Source organism: Perca fluviatilis, chromosome 15 (assembly GCF_010015445.1).
Source record: "Perca fluviatilis chromosome 15, GENO_Pfluv_1.0, whole genome shotgun sequence".
Lineage (NCBI taxonomy): Eukaryota > Metazoa > Chordata > Actinopteri > Perciformes > Percidae > Perca > Perca fluviatilis.
Window position 1 is genome coordinate 9184226 of NC_053126.1, and position 16888 is coordinate 9201113.

Below are 16888 nucleotides of genomic sequence, written 5' to 3' on the forward strand. Positions count from 1 at the left end.
ACAAACCTGAGAGTAAATAAACACATTCAAATGTTACAAAGTGACTTAAAGTAAAGAAAAAAGGATTAGTAACATCAGGTTGACAATGTGAAACAAATTCAAAATGGTAAGAGATACGGTGAGATAATTTGTGAAAACAAAATACATTTAGGAGAAAGCCAAAAAAGGAGGAGTCAATGCAAAACTAAGATATCTTTACCTCTATTTATCTGAGTGCAGAGATGAGGACAGTGAACAGTACACACAGTTTAACATGATGGACTATAGGACAGGACTGCTGCTTTTAACTCTCTGCTGGGCAGGTGAAGATTTTCACTGATCTTGATTAAACATAGTTCTGAATTGTGTAACAACTAAGATCATGTGATGTTTTGTTTTATATCTCGACAGGTGTTGATGGTCAGACTCTGACAGAATCTGAACCAACGATCAAAAGACCTGGAGAATCCCACAGATTGACCTGTACAGTCTCTGGATTCACACTCAGCAGCTACAACATGGCCTGGATCAGACAGGCTCCTGGAAAAGGACTGGAGTGGGTTGCCTGGAATAGTAACGGTGGTAGCACCAAATGCTACTCTCAGTCAGTCCAAGGCGGTTTACCATCTCCAGAGACAACGACAGAGAGCAGCTGTATCTGCAGATGAACAGTGTGAAGACAGCAGATTCTGAGTTTATTATTGTGCGCAACGACTGATTCGGTTGAGCAGCTGTACAAAATCCTGCAGATCCCATTCTTATAGATGTATTATTATTCATTTATTTTTTAGCTTTTGTTGATTTTAATAAAATCTTCAAAATGTGCCCTGAAAAAGACAGACATTAACCACCAAGAAAAGTATCTTAATTAATCTTTAATTTCAATTTATTGAATTTATTTGAAGATAGCCCCTTGAGATGTAGCATATCACTTTAGAGGGGGTCCTATCAATTATCACTTCCTTACAGAACACGGACAACAGCAGACAGCAGCTGTATCTGCAGATGAACAGTCTGAAGACTGAAGATTCTGCTGTTTATTATTGTGCTCGAGAGCCACAGTGACTGGAGTTGGTTGAGCAGCTGTACAAAATCCTACAGTACTCATTCTTTCAGGCTGGTAGTGCACAAGTTTGAAATATTTTTCATAATATGTATATATTTAACCCTTGTGTGGTGTTCATATTTTTGTTACACAGCCAATGTTCCTGGGTCTGGTGGACCCTCCACATTATTAGGCTTTTAAATCAATACAGCCATACCAATTTATGTAAAAATACTTAATATATGTTTACTATAGCTCAATTACCAATGATATATACATAATTTATGGTTCATATTTGCCATTTACCCCTGTGAGATCAGATTTCTGATCATATGATCATTTTCGTTTTTTGTGAGAAAACAAGGGAATTAAATTATAAAAAAGGTAAAAAAAAACAAGATTATTGATCAATATTGGTGCTTATTTTTTAGAACGTAATCAGAACAGGTGAAAGTGCTTGAAATGTAACAATTGTGTAACTTTGTGTGGGAATAGCAGATTTAGAAAGACAACATAGTTTCATATCACCTACAACTCATATGTAATGATTGTGTGTGTGTGTGTGTGTGTGTGTGTGTGTGTGTGTGTGTGTGTGTGTGTGTGTGTGTGTGTGTGTGTGTGTGTGTGTGCGGCGTGCGGGCGTGTGTGCGGTGGGTGTGGCGTGTGTGTGTGTGTGTGTGAAAAATGGGTCCCACAGACCCGAACACCACACAAGGGTTAACATCTTATATTACATTTTTGTTGTTTCGGTTGTTAATTTGTTTTATATTCTGTAATTTTATTTTCATATATGCTTTAATTATAAATTAATAATCCTGATGATTCATATTGCTGTTTAATAAAAATCAATAGGTAAATAAAAATATGTTACTCTTTCCATCACATACTGTAATTTCATTAAAATTATTTCTAAGAGAAAACAGCTGAAAGTGGAGATGAGTGATGACAGCATTTAACGTTATAGTTTAGAGTGAATTTACTTGTATCGTGTGTGGAGATATCTATTTTATATTAAAAAGATTATTAATGTTTGCAGATAGAATAATAATATAGTCATTAAGGAATTATTGTTGTGTATTAACACAAATGAAAGTCTAGATATAAAAGTGGAGACAATATTGACAGTTTAATGCAATAAAGTCATCTGTACCTAGATATGAAGAAATAAAAAATAACACTCATATTTTCATTCTGCAGATATAATAACACTGAACAAACTCTTCTATTGACTGCAGTTAGACCAACATTGATGCTTCATATGTTTGATTTTATGCAAACTCAGTGACCAGTGACAGAATGTGCAGCCTGAAGACACTGCTGTGTATGAGGTTTCATCAAATGTACGTTAACATCAGGGACACAACAATAACATCCAGAAATCAGCAAACTATATGTATGGATAAAATTGTTAACTAATATTGACTAACAAATGTCAACCAACGCTTAATGCAGTTTTAAATGAGGTTTCATCAAATGTACTAACATCAGGGACACAACAATAACATCCAGAAATCATGAACTTGCCCATGACTCAATCTGGAAAGTAATTCACAATTTCGGTATTTTATTTTTGACCCTCTGAACTTACCGTTGGACACACCTCGGTATGAGACGGGATGGCATGAGACAGGATGGCATGACATGGGAAGCGCCAGGCTGCAGCCAGTCTTGTTAGTAACACGCAAAACGTGATGATATTGAGTTGTTTGAGCTCAAACACATAATTACAATAAGATAGGCCATTAAAAGTACAGTTTACTCAGAATTCATAATTAATGTAAAGAAATGACACATGTTTAAGTAATACAAACTCAGTTTGTTTGAGTAGAAACTACTGATTGGACTTAAAAACACAATTACAATAAGAAAGGACATGAAAAGTACAACTTAATCAGAATTAACAAGTAGGCTAATGTCAATAAATTAGACACATTTAAGTAATATGAACTCAATCTTTTGAGTTGAATCAAAATCTGGGTTTACAGTGTGGAGACGGGAAAACCGGCCTTGAACTGACTGAGAGTAGCGGATGCTGCCACTGTTACTGCTAATGTAAGCGATCCATTCCAGTCCTTTTCCAGCAGCCTGTCTGATCCAGTGCATGGTGTAGCCATTAACATCCAATGCAGAGGCTGTACAGGTCAATCTGTGAGATTCTCCAGGTCTTTTAATCGCTGGTTCAGATTGTGTCAGAGTCTGACCATCAACACCTGTCAAGAGGATAAAAACATTGTATGAAAAAAATTAAAAAATAAAAGATATTTAAGATTAAGATCAGTGAAAATCTTCACCTGCCCAGCAGATAGTTAAAAGCAGCAGTCCTGTCCTATAGTCCATCATGTTAAACTGTGTGTCCACTGTTCTCTGTCCTCCTCTCTGCACTCAGATAAGTAGAGGTGAAGATATCTGAGTTTTGCATCGACTCCTCCTCACAGGGAGGAAACATCTGGACTGGAGATATTTAATGAAACTGGGTCAGAGTCAACCCTGCAAGTCAGCTGGTTTCACCTTTGTCAGACATGTTTTAATTTGTGTAAAATGTTTCAGTATTAACACCACAACCACATTAATTTGAATAATGACACAAATGACATCTGACACAATAACATACAAGGTTTATTCAAAAGTGTTTTATTTATCATAATTAATCTTGTTATCAAGGCTGTGTTTCTCATTAGTCATTTAAAGAACAATATGCAGCACATGGAGTATTTATAATCATATACAATTTCATTCTGATCAACATCTACTATCATTTTGACAATTAAGTTATTGTCAATCCACCATTTATTTTCCAACATTATGGTTTGTACTTGACTTTGGCAACTTAGTATTACAGTAGATAATGCTTTGACAATTGAAGAAACTCTATCTAATAATGTAAGTGATGTAACACCATAAAGAGAATACATATTTACTTATAAGTACAAAGTTAAATATATAGAAATATAATGTAAATATATCAAATAGCTTTGTGGGGGACTCAGATCTCATTAAGATGATTATATTCTTTAGATAAAAAAAGCAGGTAACATATTTTTATGGCCAAATTACGAAAATGTTATTTGGATACTTAAACTGCATACATTTGAATGGGTATGTATATCATGCTTTTTAAATGTTATTGCCTGATCCAGCTCTTTGTATTTAACAGGAAAAAAATCTTGTCTCGTAATGGCAGAACATTTTATTTTAACATCGGTTTAATGATGGTTTAATATTCTACAAGATATTCTTACATTTTGTGACGACTCTTCCACTCCAAGTGAAATGGCTGAAATTGTGAACCTTGGGTCTAGCTGAAGTTATTTCTTGTTGAGAAGACCTTGGTCTCTCATACTGTTTATTTTAAGCAGAAATAGTGAAGAAGGCCATAACACTGTCAGAACAGCGTCTCCTTCTGTCTCCTGAGATAAAACTGTTGTTTAGGCTAATGAAAAGAACAGGAGCAGAGGGGAAGGTGATCGACTATGGCCATGCTAGAAGATACATTTAGAGGGGTGGCTTAACGGAGGTTTTCACTATATGATGTGTGGATGTTTAGACTTTAGGTTAGAAAGACTTTTTCAGACGCGTATGTGACACTGTGAAACTGAATTTCTCTATTTGCAAATATAATAAATACTCAAAGACCAAACTTTGGTTTAATTCTCAAACAGTCTTTCATTCGTTTCATCTCGTATCATTGATATTTATCAAAAAACTTCCACCACAATTTGGCTTGTCCGGCAGGATTAGATGAGAAATGGATGGATGGATTGTAAATTTAAGATTTTGAACAAACATTCTAAACTAAATATGATTATACGCATGATTTTCTCAATAATGAAGATACATTTATTTATACTCAAATGACATGTATTTATATAATTTGCTCAGCATTATTTGATGGCCATCCATATACTGGATATATCATGTATAAATGTCCAAATATATTCTCAACATCTGCTGTTCAAAATCAAAAAAAAGGAACATTATTACCATTTTTTTTGCGTAAAAGCAAATTTCAAATGTAAAACTACAAAACAGGAAGTCACAAACCACAACATCAGCTGTTGCTTCCATTGTGGTCATAAATTTGTGTGTGTTTAGAGACACTCATTTTCTCCTTAGTATCATCTGACGTCTTATCTTCTACTGCCACCTGTAGGTACTTGGTAAAATAAATTGTGTGAGGTTTTTGTCAAGCCTCTCTGCTTCCTTTAACCAGTGTGTTTCTCTGGCACAGTAATACACAGCAGAGTCCTCTGGCTTTAAGTTGGACAGTCTCAGATACACCATGCTGTTGCTGTCATCTCTACTGATTTCTACACGGCCCTGCACACTGCTGGCATAAGTGTTACTGCTTGCAGAAGAGTATCCGCTCCCTATCAATTCCATTCCTTCTCCTGCAGGTTGTCTGATCCAGCTCATAACACAGCAGCTAAATGTGAAGCCAGATCCCCTGCAGGAGAGACTGAGAGTCTCCCCAGGCTTTTTCACTACTGAACTGGAAGGAATGGACTCCATACTCTGACCTGTACAACCTGATGAAATAAAAGGGAGAGAGGAAACACAGAAGAAATGAATCATCTGGGAAGTTTTCTGGTGTCACTGACTGACCATCAGTCCATGTTGTCTGAGAAAAGATAACACAGCAAGAAGCAGGAGAACTCACAGGGCAGAGAGAGAGCAACCAGCAGAAGAGTGAGTGTGTTCATCATCCTGAGGCTGGAGATGTGACATCTGATGCTCCACACAAAGTACAAGAGCAGTCAGCAGGACAGAAGTACACTGCACAGACTGAAGATTTGCATCAGGACATAATGGGGAGGGAGTGGCTCCTGTCTTGTAGTGTTTTATCATATAACCAAAAAAAAATGAAAGATGTAATTTAAAATGTATGGTTGAGTCACATGGGTGCTGGGTATTTTTGCAGGTCTGTTGGTGGTTTGCATCTCTGTAGAGCTATATTTTTTTAGGACAGAGCTTATATTATAATATATTGAATTTATTTTCTAATTTCAATAATCTTTTTACAAATGCAAGCTCTGAGTCATGATAAACTTTCCTAACAGTGACAAATACACTTTTTATTGATGACATATCTTTCATTATAAATTGTCAATCATTCAGGGGAACATGTGTTTTCACAGCCCTGACATGCTTCAGTGCTTCTCACACAGAGATCAGTGTTATTCAGTTTTTGTACAGCTTAGTAGTGTTGTGTGTCACTGTGGCTCTCGTGCCCAATAATAAACTGCAGAGTCTTCATGTTTCAGACTCTTAACCTCTAAATGCACAAGATTTTGGGAAGTGTTTTCGGTGATGGAAAACTGGCCTTGGACACTTTGAGCAAATATTGTGCCAGTTCCGCTCATCGATGCGTCCGATCCATTCCAGTCCTTTCCCTGGTTTCTGACGAATCCAGTGCAGCCAAGCTAGAGACAGTCCGTCCACCTTACAGGACAGAGTGACTGGTTGTCCAGCTCTGCTCACCACTGGCTCTGAAGGGACTGGCCCTGAGCAGCTGGAAGAGACAGAGTTTAGACTACAGGGAGCCAGCCGACATCCAAAGCTCCTTTTCTCCTCATTCGCTCAACACCAACTTCACTCACCTGAAATGAGAGCCAAGAGGAGGACACTCTGTACAACTGTCATGGTGGGAACTTGACTCAGTCTGCACCTGCAGAGGCTGTTATGGGGATTATATATAGTGTTGACAGAATGGGTGGGGATTATGCATCAGTGTGTGAATTTACATTTTAGCAGTGGGAGATGCAGTTTTCTATCAGAAAGGAGGAAAGGAGAGAAAAGTTTCGAAACAGACTGAGTTCCAATGTTAAAGATGTTGTTCGTTGTTTCGCTTGTTTTCAGTGCGTTTGGACAGTTTTTCAACTGTATGCATTTCTAAGAGGGTAAGATTGTGTGGTGTGTAGTTCAATGTATACAGTACAAGCTGTAATGTCAGTCTAAGACGTTAATTTAAAAGGTTATTGTTCACCAGCGTGAGGTGGATTACTGCTAATAGAGAAAACAATGTGACAAATGAATACATAGTTTTTCCTCCAAGAGCCAAGGAAGTAAAAGTTTGCCTTATTGCAGTATTACTACAGTATCCATTCAGCTTCCAACCCAATGGCTTAAATACCCAAGAATAAACAGCAGCTCCTTCAGTCTTCTAGCTGTTTATATTGAAATTGATTTGAAATGATGAAATGGAGAACCATACAACTAAATGAATACATGAAGAATCAGTCACTGCTGATCCAGCACCTAAATGTTCTATTTTTGTTGGGGTGAAGCAAGCTCTCAAAGGGTCTGAGTATAAAATTGTAGTTTTGAGTGGCAGTCAGTCAAAATCAATGAGATAAGCAGAACTGAGTGTTTCCATATAGAGGACAGAGAAACTTGAGACTGAAGCATTCTATGGTTTTTATGAAAGAAAATGTAACATTATTTGTCACTCTCACTTTAGGTGTTACATGGCTGAAATGTGTATGTAATATTTATTTTATTCATACAAGGATTGTTTTTCTGTCCTTGGCTGTTTTGTAAGGAAGTGATAATTGATAGGATCCCCTCTAAAGTGATATGCTACATCTCAAGGGTCTATCCTTGAAGTTTCCTCCACCCCACTGATGGGAAATCCAGTCCATTGGTTGAGTCTTGCTGGTTGCTGGGTATTTGTGCAGGTCTGTTGGTGGTTTGTATCACTGTGTAGCTTACACGCACACAGTGATACACAGCTGTGTCGTCAGGCTGCACATTCTGTCCTTTTAAAGGTCACTGTTAGAGCAGAAGTGTCTCTGCTGTAGCTGAACTTGTTCTTCAGAGCATCATTTTGAATAAGGCTACCTCCACCCCACTGATGGGAAATCCAGTCCATTGGTTTTCCTTCACTCTGTCTGATCCAACCTGTTGCATAGCTGTTATCAGTCAAAGAATAACCAGAGACCTGACAGCTGATGGTCAGAGACTGTCCAGGCTGCACAACCATTGAGTCTGTCTGGATGAGATCAATACTGTTCGCACCTGTGGAAACACAAATCAACATTATCTCCATCATTCATCTGACTATTCAGGGTTTCTAATGTGTGTATTAGAGTGAATCCACTGAAAGCTCCTCACAGGATCCAGCAGCCAGCAGCAGTATCAGAGCTACAGAGAACATGTTGATGTTGAAGCTGATCTGATGTGAGCTCTTCTGTCTCTCACTGACACACACACACACACTTCACTTCTTTAGCAAGCAACACACAAGGAGGCTGATTTACATACTGATGATAGTAAATCAGCTGACTAAAGTATATTTGAATTAATCAAAATGAAGATGAAATGTTCAGGTCTTCATCTCACACAAAGAAAAGGTGTAACTTGAATCTCTGACAAAAATATTTTTGATAGTTAATGAAAAGATAGTTTTTGTAGTTTGACTAATTAACATCACAATGATGTTTCCTAAAGATTATTCCGTTTCTGATGCAGTTATGATTTACATAATTATTAGATAAAATTATGGAAGAGACACTGACTTTGAGGATTCATTTCGACTGTTAGATTACATTCTTTTAAAATTGAGATGTGAGATGAATTTATTCCATCACTTGAAGATTATACAGTATATACATATTATGATGTATCATTGATTGTAATTTTTAATTCTTTAAATTGATGAAAACTGTGGCTGATAAATTGAATTAAGGACCATAAAAAAATATAAAATAAGCTTTTTATATAAAATAGTTAGCTCTATACATGATACAAGTAAATTCACTCTAAACTATAACGTTAAATGCTGGCATCACTGATCTCCACTTTCAGCTGTTTTCTCTTAGAAATAATTTTAATGATATTACAGTATGTGATGAAAAGAGTGGCATATTCTTATTTACCTATTGATTTTATTACAGAGCAATATGAATCATTTCAGAGTTTGAGTATCAGTCAGTTAAGATCAATGAGAACAGCAGATCTGAGTTTTCTCTTTTAGTAACAGAGGAGAGAGAACTAGACACTGACTGTCCTCTAGTGATTTTATAAAAGAAACAGTAACATTATTTTTCATTCTCATAGATTCCACATCATATCATTTACAGACAGTATTGTGTCTTACTTTGTAGAAATGTAAAGTATTTGTAGAAGTTTAATTTCAGCAACCAGATTGTTGGGCTCTCTTTGGACCTTTTATCAATGAGTGATCTGTATTGTGTTTTTAATGTGTTTTCAAGTTTGTGTATAATGCGGGAGGATTATTAATTTATAATAAAAACATATATGAAAATAAAATTACAGAATATAAAATAACAACAACCTGAAAACAACAAAATTTAATATTAAATGTTTAAATATCTACATTTTATGAAAACTATTTCAGAATTGTGCACTACCAGCCTGAAAGAATGAGTACTGTAGGATTTTGTACAGCTGCTCAACCAACTCCAGTCACTGTGGCTCTCGAGCACAATAATAAACAGCAGAATCTTCAGTCTTCAGACTGTTCATCTGCAGATACAGCTGCTCTCTGCTGTTGTCTCTGGAGATGGTAAACCGGCCTTGGACTGACTGAGAGTAGTATTTGCTACTACCACCATCAGTAGCAATCCACTCCAGTCCTTTTTCAGGAGCCTGTCTGATCCAGGCTATCCAGTAGCTACTAAGTGTGAATCCAGATGTTGTACAGGTCAATCTGTGGGATTCTCCAGGTCTTTTAACCGCTGGTTCAGATTCTGTCAGAGTCTGACCATCAACACCTGTCAAACCAAAAACGATAAGCATATCATGCATTACCTTGGTACAAAGATCAGAGAAAATCTTCATGTGAAATATGTCAGTAATACAAATGGGGAATGTCAAGTCAAGATCAGTGAAAATCTTCACCTGCCCAGCAGAGAGTTAAAAGCAGCAGTCCTGTCCTATAGTCCATCATGTTAAACTGTGTGTCCACTGTTCTCTGTCCTCCTCTCTGCACTCAGATAAGTAGAGGTGAAGATATCTGAGTTTTGCATTGACTCCTCCTTTTTGGCTTTCGCTTAACTGAATTTTGTGGTTTTCACAAATCATCTCACCGTGATCTCTTACCATTTTGACTTTGTTTCACATTTTTAACCTGATGTTACCTAATCCTCTGTCACTTTGTAACATTTTAATGTATTTATTTACTCTCACTTTTGTCCAATGCAAGTCAAAGAATGGAATAATGTTATTGTTCCTGAATAACAGTTATTAATAATATTTTCATTCCAAAAATTGCTTTCAGTTTATGTAGTAGGTAAATCACCTTGTCAGATTGAGATAGGTAAACAACATCTCGGAGCCTCAAGTTATTTTTGATCAAATTTTGTTTTTCATGTGAATAAAGCTTATGTACAATATCATTAGACCAAACATCGATTTTTAAACTAGTAAAATTCAGAGCACAAAATTCTACTTTTGAAGAAAATTCAGCTGCATTTCTACATAATCGGTAAAATAAGGTAAATTAATGTTAAACAATTTCTAAACGTCTAATTCAGTGTGTCTTGTGGGAGTACAGACAATGATGTATCAGTGATTGAAACTTCCAAGTATTTAAACTAGGGCTGTCAAAATTAACGCCATAATAAAGAGTTAACGCAAACGCTTTTAACACCACTTGTTGTTTTTGTTGTAGGATTAATGTATGCGCGTTTTGGGATTTGGACCTCGGGACGCTCTTTAGTTTTGGGAAACCAGGAAGCGATGCACAGTAATGTTGTGGTTGGCTAGCAGAAACAAGTCTTGAGCAGAAATGGATGAAGAAAAGAGTTTTGAATGGCAAGTTCAGTTTCAAAGCCCTTCCAGATGGTTCTCTTGACAAGACGAGGGGTAGTGGTGGAATTGTGGAAATTGATTGATTGATAAACACATTTTAGATTGTTACTGTAACAGTGAGCTGGTGTTGAAACCATTAGTGGTCTGAGGGTCCTCCTCTGGTGGCTTCATGTTACAAGTGTTCAGGCTCTGAGGGGTTTTTGTTCAGGTCTACTGATGAGTCACTGGGAGAGTCTTAATTTGATACTGAACTTGTTCTTCAATGAATCTTTGTAGTTTGGTGGATGTAACACCACCATGTACAATCACTCCAGTCCTTTCCCTGCATGCTGTCTGATCCAAGCTGTGTAGTAGCTGCTACCTGCATTTATTTTTTCATATATTTGCTTACTGACTGTATTTCGAGGAAACATAAAAACATTGACAGCAGCCACAATCATTTGAATAATAATATATTTTGCAGCTTTTAATAAAATTATTTTAATGGTCTCAGTGTTTGCAGATGTTTAAAGAAACAGACATACAGAGAAACTTGGAGCCCTTTAGAAGGAAAAACAGCTGCTCAGGAACTGAACACGTGACAAAATGAAAATAAATAAATCCTTTAACAAAGATGAAAACTATTGTAGTTCATCCATTTTACAAGTTACTCTTCTGTAATAAACAACATATTTTACCTTGATATGTATGTGGTCATGTCAAAAATAAAATCATATATCTAATATCATGCAGCATGATTTTTACTTGGTTTTATTCAGAGTTCTTAAAAGCCAGTCATACAACAATCATACTCAAATGTCTGTGTTGTCTCATTTTGAATGACTTGACCTGAGGACATTAGTCATGTGAGACGGTAGCAGCAGAGTTTATAAGCCAGCGGAGGGTGAGGAAAGACAAGAAATGTTTCTTACTGCAGGAGCTGAAGTAGTTTCATTTAAGCAACCAGATCGTTGTGAGTGTTTTTGGCACTTTTATCAACAAGTGATCTTTATTGTGTTTTTGTGTGTTTAATGTTGAGTCGTAATATACTCAGGAAAGCAGGAAGATAATAATAATGAAGAGACAAAGGGTAATTTATTATCTAAAAATGAAATCTAATTTAAAATTTAGGGAAAAAACTTATAATGTATAAAATATATGATATAAATATTACATTAATATATTATCTCCATTATTTGGCTTAATCAGCTCAGTAAGAATACTGTAGGATTTTTGTACAGCTGCTCAACCAACTCCGGTCACTGTGGGTGTCGAAGCACAATAATAAACAGCAGAATCTTCAGTCTTCAGACTGTTCATCTGCAGAAACAGCTGCTCTCTGCTGTTGTCTCTGGAGACGGTAAACCGGCCTTGTCTTTGGACCTTGTATCAAGGAGTGATCTTTATTGTGTTATTAATGTGTTTCCGGGTTTGTATATAATGCAGGGAGGATTATTAATTTATAATGAAAACATTTATGAAAGTAGAATTACAGAATATAAAACAACTTAACAAACTGAAAACAACACAAAATGTAATATAAAATGTTTAAATATATACATTTTATGAAATATATTTCAAACTTGTGCACTACCAGTCTGAAAGAATGAGTACTGTAGGATTTTTGTACAGCTGCTCAACCAACTCCAGTCACTGTGGGTCTCGGAGCACAATAATAAACAGCAGAATCTTCCGTCTTCAGACTGTTCATCTGCAGATACAGCTGCTCTCTGCTGTTGTCTCTGGAGACGGTAAACCGCCTTGAACTGACTGAGAGTAGTATTTGCCACTACTACCAGCTTCAGTAGCAATCCACTCCAGTCCTTTTCCAGGAGCCTGTCTGATCCAGGCCATCCAGTAGCTACTGAATGACAATCCAGATGTTGTACAGGTCAATCTGTGAGATTCTCCAGGTCTTTTAACCGCTGGTTCAGATTCTGTCAGAGTCTGACCATCAACACCTGTCAAACCAAAAACGATAAGCATGTCATTCATTACCTTGGTACAAAGATCAGAGAAAATCTTCACGTGAAATATGTCAGTAATACAAATGGGAATGTCAAATCAACATCAGTGAAAATCTTCACCTGCCCGGCAGAGAGTTAAAAGCAGCAGTCCTGTCCTATAGTCCATCATGTTAAACTGTGTGTCCACTGTTCTCTGTCCTCCTCTCTGCACTCAGATAAGTAGAGGTGAAGATATCTGAGTTTTGCATTGACTCCTCCTTTTCTGACTTTCTCCTAACTGTATTTTGTGTTTTCACAAATTATCTCACCATATCTCTTACCATTTTGACTTTGTTTCACATGTTTAACCTGATGTTACTAATCCTTTTTTTCTTTACTTTAAGTCACTTTGTAACATTTGAATGTGTTTATTTATGCTCAGGTTTGTCCAATGCAATGTACCAATTATGGAATAATGGAATATGTATAATATAAATTGCTTTCAGTTCATGTCAGGTGTCAAACTCAAGGCCGTGGGCCGAACCCGCCACTGGCAGGTTTTGATCCGACCGCAAAATCAATTTAGGTTCACGATAAATATTGGCCCGCATTTTGGGCACCAAAACAAAAGTGGCAACTAAACCACATTTAGAGCAGAATTTGGTAGATTTGCGCATTTGAAACTCCCAGAAATTCCCACAGAAGCAGAGAGTTTTGAAATTAAAGCTGGGAAACAGGTTGCTGTGGAGTCGACTTTTAAAATGTAATCTTTGTTTTGCTTGATTTGCTAAATTCTAAGATTTCGAGGAACTATTTGCTGCCTTTTTAGGACTTTATGTGGACCAAACTGTAAGTGAGAAGATTATATGGGACATGGAATAATACAGTCAAAGATATTTGACTTTTTCTAAATAAAAGCTGAAAATAAACTCTACATTTCTGGTCCTTGATGCAATTCTCCTTTTCCAGTGTGGCCCTCTGGGAAGTTGAGTTTGACACCCCCTGATGTAGTAGGTAAATCACCTTGGTGGCTTGAGATAAGTAAACAACATCTCATGTCTCTAAAAGTTATTTTTGACAAAATTGCTGTTTTTCATGTGAATTAAGCTTATGTATAATATTATTAGACAAAAGATCGATTTTTAAACTAGTAAAATTCAAGCAACAAAAATTCAACTTCTGATGAAAATTCAGCTGTATTTATTTTGAATTACTTAAATAAGGTTAATGTTAAACACTTTCAAAAATCTAATTCAGTCTATCTTGTGGGAGTACAGACAATGATGTATCAGTGATTGAAACCTCCAAGTATTTAAACTAGGGCTGTCAAAATTAATTCAAACACTTTTAACACCATTAGTTGTTTTTGTTGAGGATTGTGATTTGGGCCTCGGTATGCTCTTTAGTTTTGGGAAATCAGGAAGCGATGTACAGTAATGTTGTGGGTGGCTAGCAGAAACAAGCCTTGAGCAGAAATGGATAAAGAAAAGTGTTTTGAATGGCAAGTTCAGTTTCAAAGCCCTTCCAGATGGTTCTCTTGACAAGACTAGGGGTAGTGGTGGAATTGTGGAAATTGGTTCTCTGACAAACACATTTTAGATTGTTACTGTAACAGTGAGCTGGTGTTGAAACCATTAGTGGTCTGAGGGCTCCTCCTCTGGTGGCTTCATGTTACAAGTGTTCAGGCTCTGAGGGGTTTTTGTTCAGGTCTACTGATGAGTCACTGGGAGAGTCTTAATTCGATACTGAACTTGTTCTTCAGTGAATCTTTGTAGTTTTGTGGATGTAACACCACCATGTACAATCACTCCAGTCCTTTCCCTGCATGCTGTCTGATCCAAGCTGTGTAGTAGCTGCTACCTGCATTTATTTTTTCACATATTTGGTTACTGACTGTATTTGCTGCAAACATAAATACATTGACAGCAGCCAGAATCATGTGAATAGTAATATAGTAATTTAATAAAAACTTTTAATGGTTTCAGTGTTTGCAGATGTTTAAAGAAACAGACATACAGAGAAACTTGGAGCCCTTTAGAGGAAAACAGCTGCTCAGGAACTGAAACGTGACAAAATGCAAAAAACTAAATTCTTTAAAAAGATGAAAACTATTGTAGTTCATCCATTTACAAGTCACTCTTCTGTAATAAACAACATATTTATCTTCATATGTGTGTAGTTATGTCAGAAATAAAATCATATATCAAATATCATGCAGCATGATTTTTACTTTTTCAGAATTGTTAAAAGCCAGTCATACAACAATCATACTCAAATGTCTGTGTTGTCTCATTTTGAATGACTTGACCTGAGGACATTAGTCATGTGAGACAGTGCAGAGTTTATCAGCCCAGGGAGGGATGAGGAAAGACAGGAGTTGAAGTTTAGTTTAAGCAACCAGATCCTTGTGATGTTTTTGGCAGTTTTACCAACAAGTGATCTTTATTGTGTGTTTTGTGTGGTTTTTTAATGTTAAGTAAAATTATTTCTCAGGAAAATGGGCCATTGAAGAGACAAAGGATAATTTGTTATCTAAAAATTATATTTAATGTACAATTTAGGGGAACAAAGTAGTAATTTTAAAAATATAATGTATGAAATATATAATATAAATATTACATTCATACATCATCTTCATTATTTGGCTTCATAAGCCCAGTAAGAGTACTGTAGGATTTTTGTACAGCTGCTCAACCAACTCCAGTCATTGTGGGTCTCGAGCACAATAATAAACAGCAGAATCTTCAGTCTTCAGACTGTTCATCTGCAGATACAGCTGCTCTCTGCTGTTGTCTCTGGAGATGGTAAACCGGCCTTGAACTGACTGAGAGTAGTAGATGCTAGCACTGTCATATCTTATAATCGCAATCCACTCCAGTCCTTTTCCAGGAGCCTGTCTGATCCAGGCCATCAAGTAGCTACTGAATTACAATCCAGATGTTGTACAGGTCAATCTGTGGGATTCTCCAGGTCTTTTAACTGCTGGTTCAGATTCTGTCAGAGTCTGACCATCAACACCTGTCAAACCAAAAACGATAAGCATGTCATGCATTACCTTGGTACAAAGATCAGAGAAAATCTTCATGTGAAATATGTCAGTAATACAAATGGGAATGTCAAATCAAGATCAGTCAAAATCTTCACCTGCCCAACAGAGAGTTAAAAGCAGCAGTCCTGTCCTATAGTCCATCATGTTAAACTGTGTGTCCACTGTTCTCTGTCCTCCTCTCTGCACTCAGATAAGTAGAGGTGGAAGATATCTGAGTTTTGCATCGACTCCTCCTCACAGGGAGGAAACATCTGGACTGGAGATATTTAATGAAACTGGGTCAGAGTCAACCCTCCAAGTCAGCTGTTTTGACCTTTGTCTATCATGATTTAATTTGTGTAAACATTTTCAGTATTAACACCACAACCAAATTTATTATAATAATATACAAATGACATCTGACACATTGACATACTGTATATATAAGTGTTATTAAAATGTGATAAATCATAATTAATCTTGTTATCAAGGCTGTTTCTCATTAGTCAATTTGAGAGTAATAGGCAGCACATGGAGTATTTACAATCATATACAATTTCATTCAGATCAACATATCGTTTTGTTTTTTGACAATTAAGTTATTGTCATTTAACCATTTAGTTCTATAATAACATCATGGTTTGTACTTGACTTTGGCAATTTAGTATTACAGTAGATAATACTTTGACAATTGAAGAAACTCTGTCTAATACTTTAGTAATGTAACATCATGAACTGAATAAATATTTACTCATCAGTTTAGTAAAACTTAAAATATATAGAAATATAATGTAGATCTATCAAAGTGCTTTGTGGGGAGGTTTTTTGTGCAGCTTCTCCACTGTCTTCAGTCACTGTGTCTCTGCGAGCACAGAAGTAAACAGCAGAATCTGCTGCTGTCAGGCTCTGGACCTCGAGGTACTGAGTGCTGCTGGGAACATCTTCAGTCATGATGAAACGGCTTTGAAAGGAGCTGCCATAGCTAGCAGAGTTTGAACCTGTATCCATCCTCCCAATCCACTCCAGAGCTTCCCCTGGTCTCTGTCGTATCCAGTGAATATAGTAGCTTGCCATGCTATAACCAGATATGATACATGACATCTTCACTGTCTCTCTAGGTCTTTTCACCTCAGAGGAAGA

At 36.6% G+C, this 16888-nt stretch overlaps 1 pseudogene and 4 gene segments (V, D, J or C); 1 reads left to right on the plus strand and 4 right to left on the minus strand.

Annotated features, from left to right (window-relative positions):
* Positions 1-253: 253 nt before the first annotated feature.
* Positions 254-1101, plus strand: LOC120574631. The segment is given in 3 exon segments: positions 254-302; positions 391-597; positions 917-1101. Coding segments are annotated over 3 exon segments (384 nt in total).
* A 4057-nt stretch (positions 1102-5158) lies between these two features.
* Positions 5159-5841, minus strand: LOC120574343. The segment is given in 2 exon segments: positions 5159-5550; positions 5682-5841. Coding segments are annotated over 2 exon segments (438 nt in total).
* A 393-nt stretch (positions 5842-6234) lies between these two features.
* LOC120574344 lies at positions 6235-6664 on the minus strand (annotated as a pseudogene).
* Positions 6665-7760: 1096 nt separating this feature from the next.
* Positions 7761-8177, minus strand: LOC120574654. The segment is given in 2 exon segments: positions 7761-8038; positions 8135-8177. Coding segments are annotated over 2 exon segments (321 nt in total).
* A 1215-nt stretch (positions 8178-9392) lies between these two features.
* LOC120574599 lies at positions 9393-9932 on the minus strand. The segment is given in 2 exon segments: positions 9393-9756; positions 9884-9932. Coding segments are annotated over 2 exon segments (357 nt in total).
* Positions 9933-16888: the final 6956 nt, after the last annotated feature.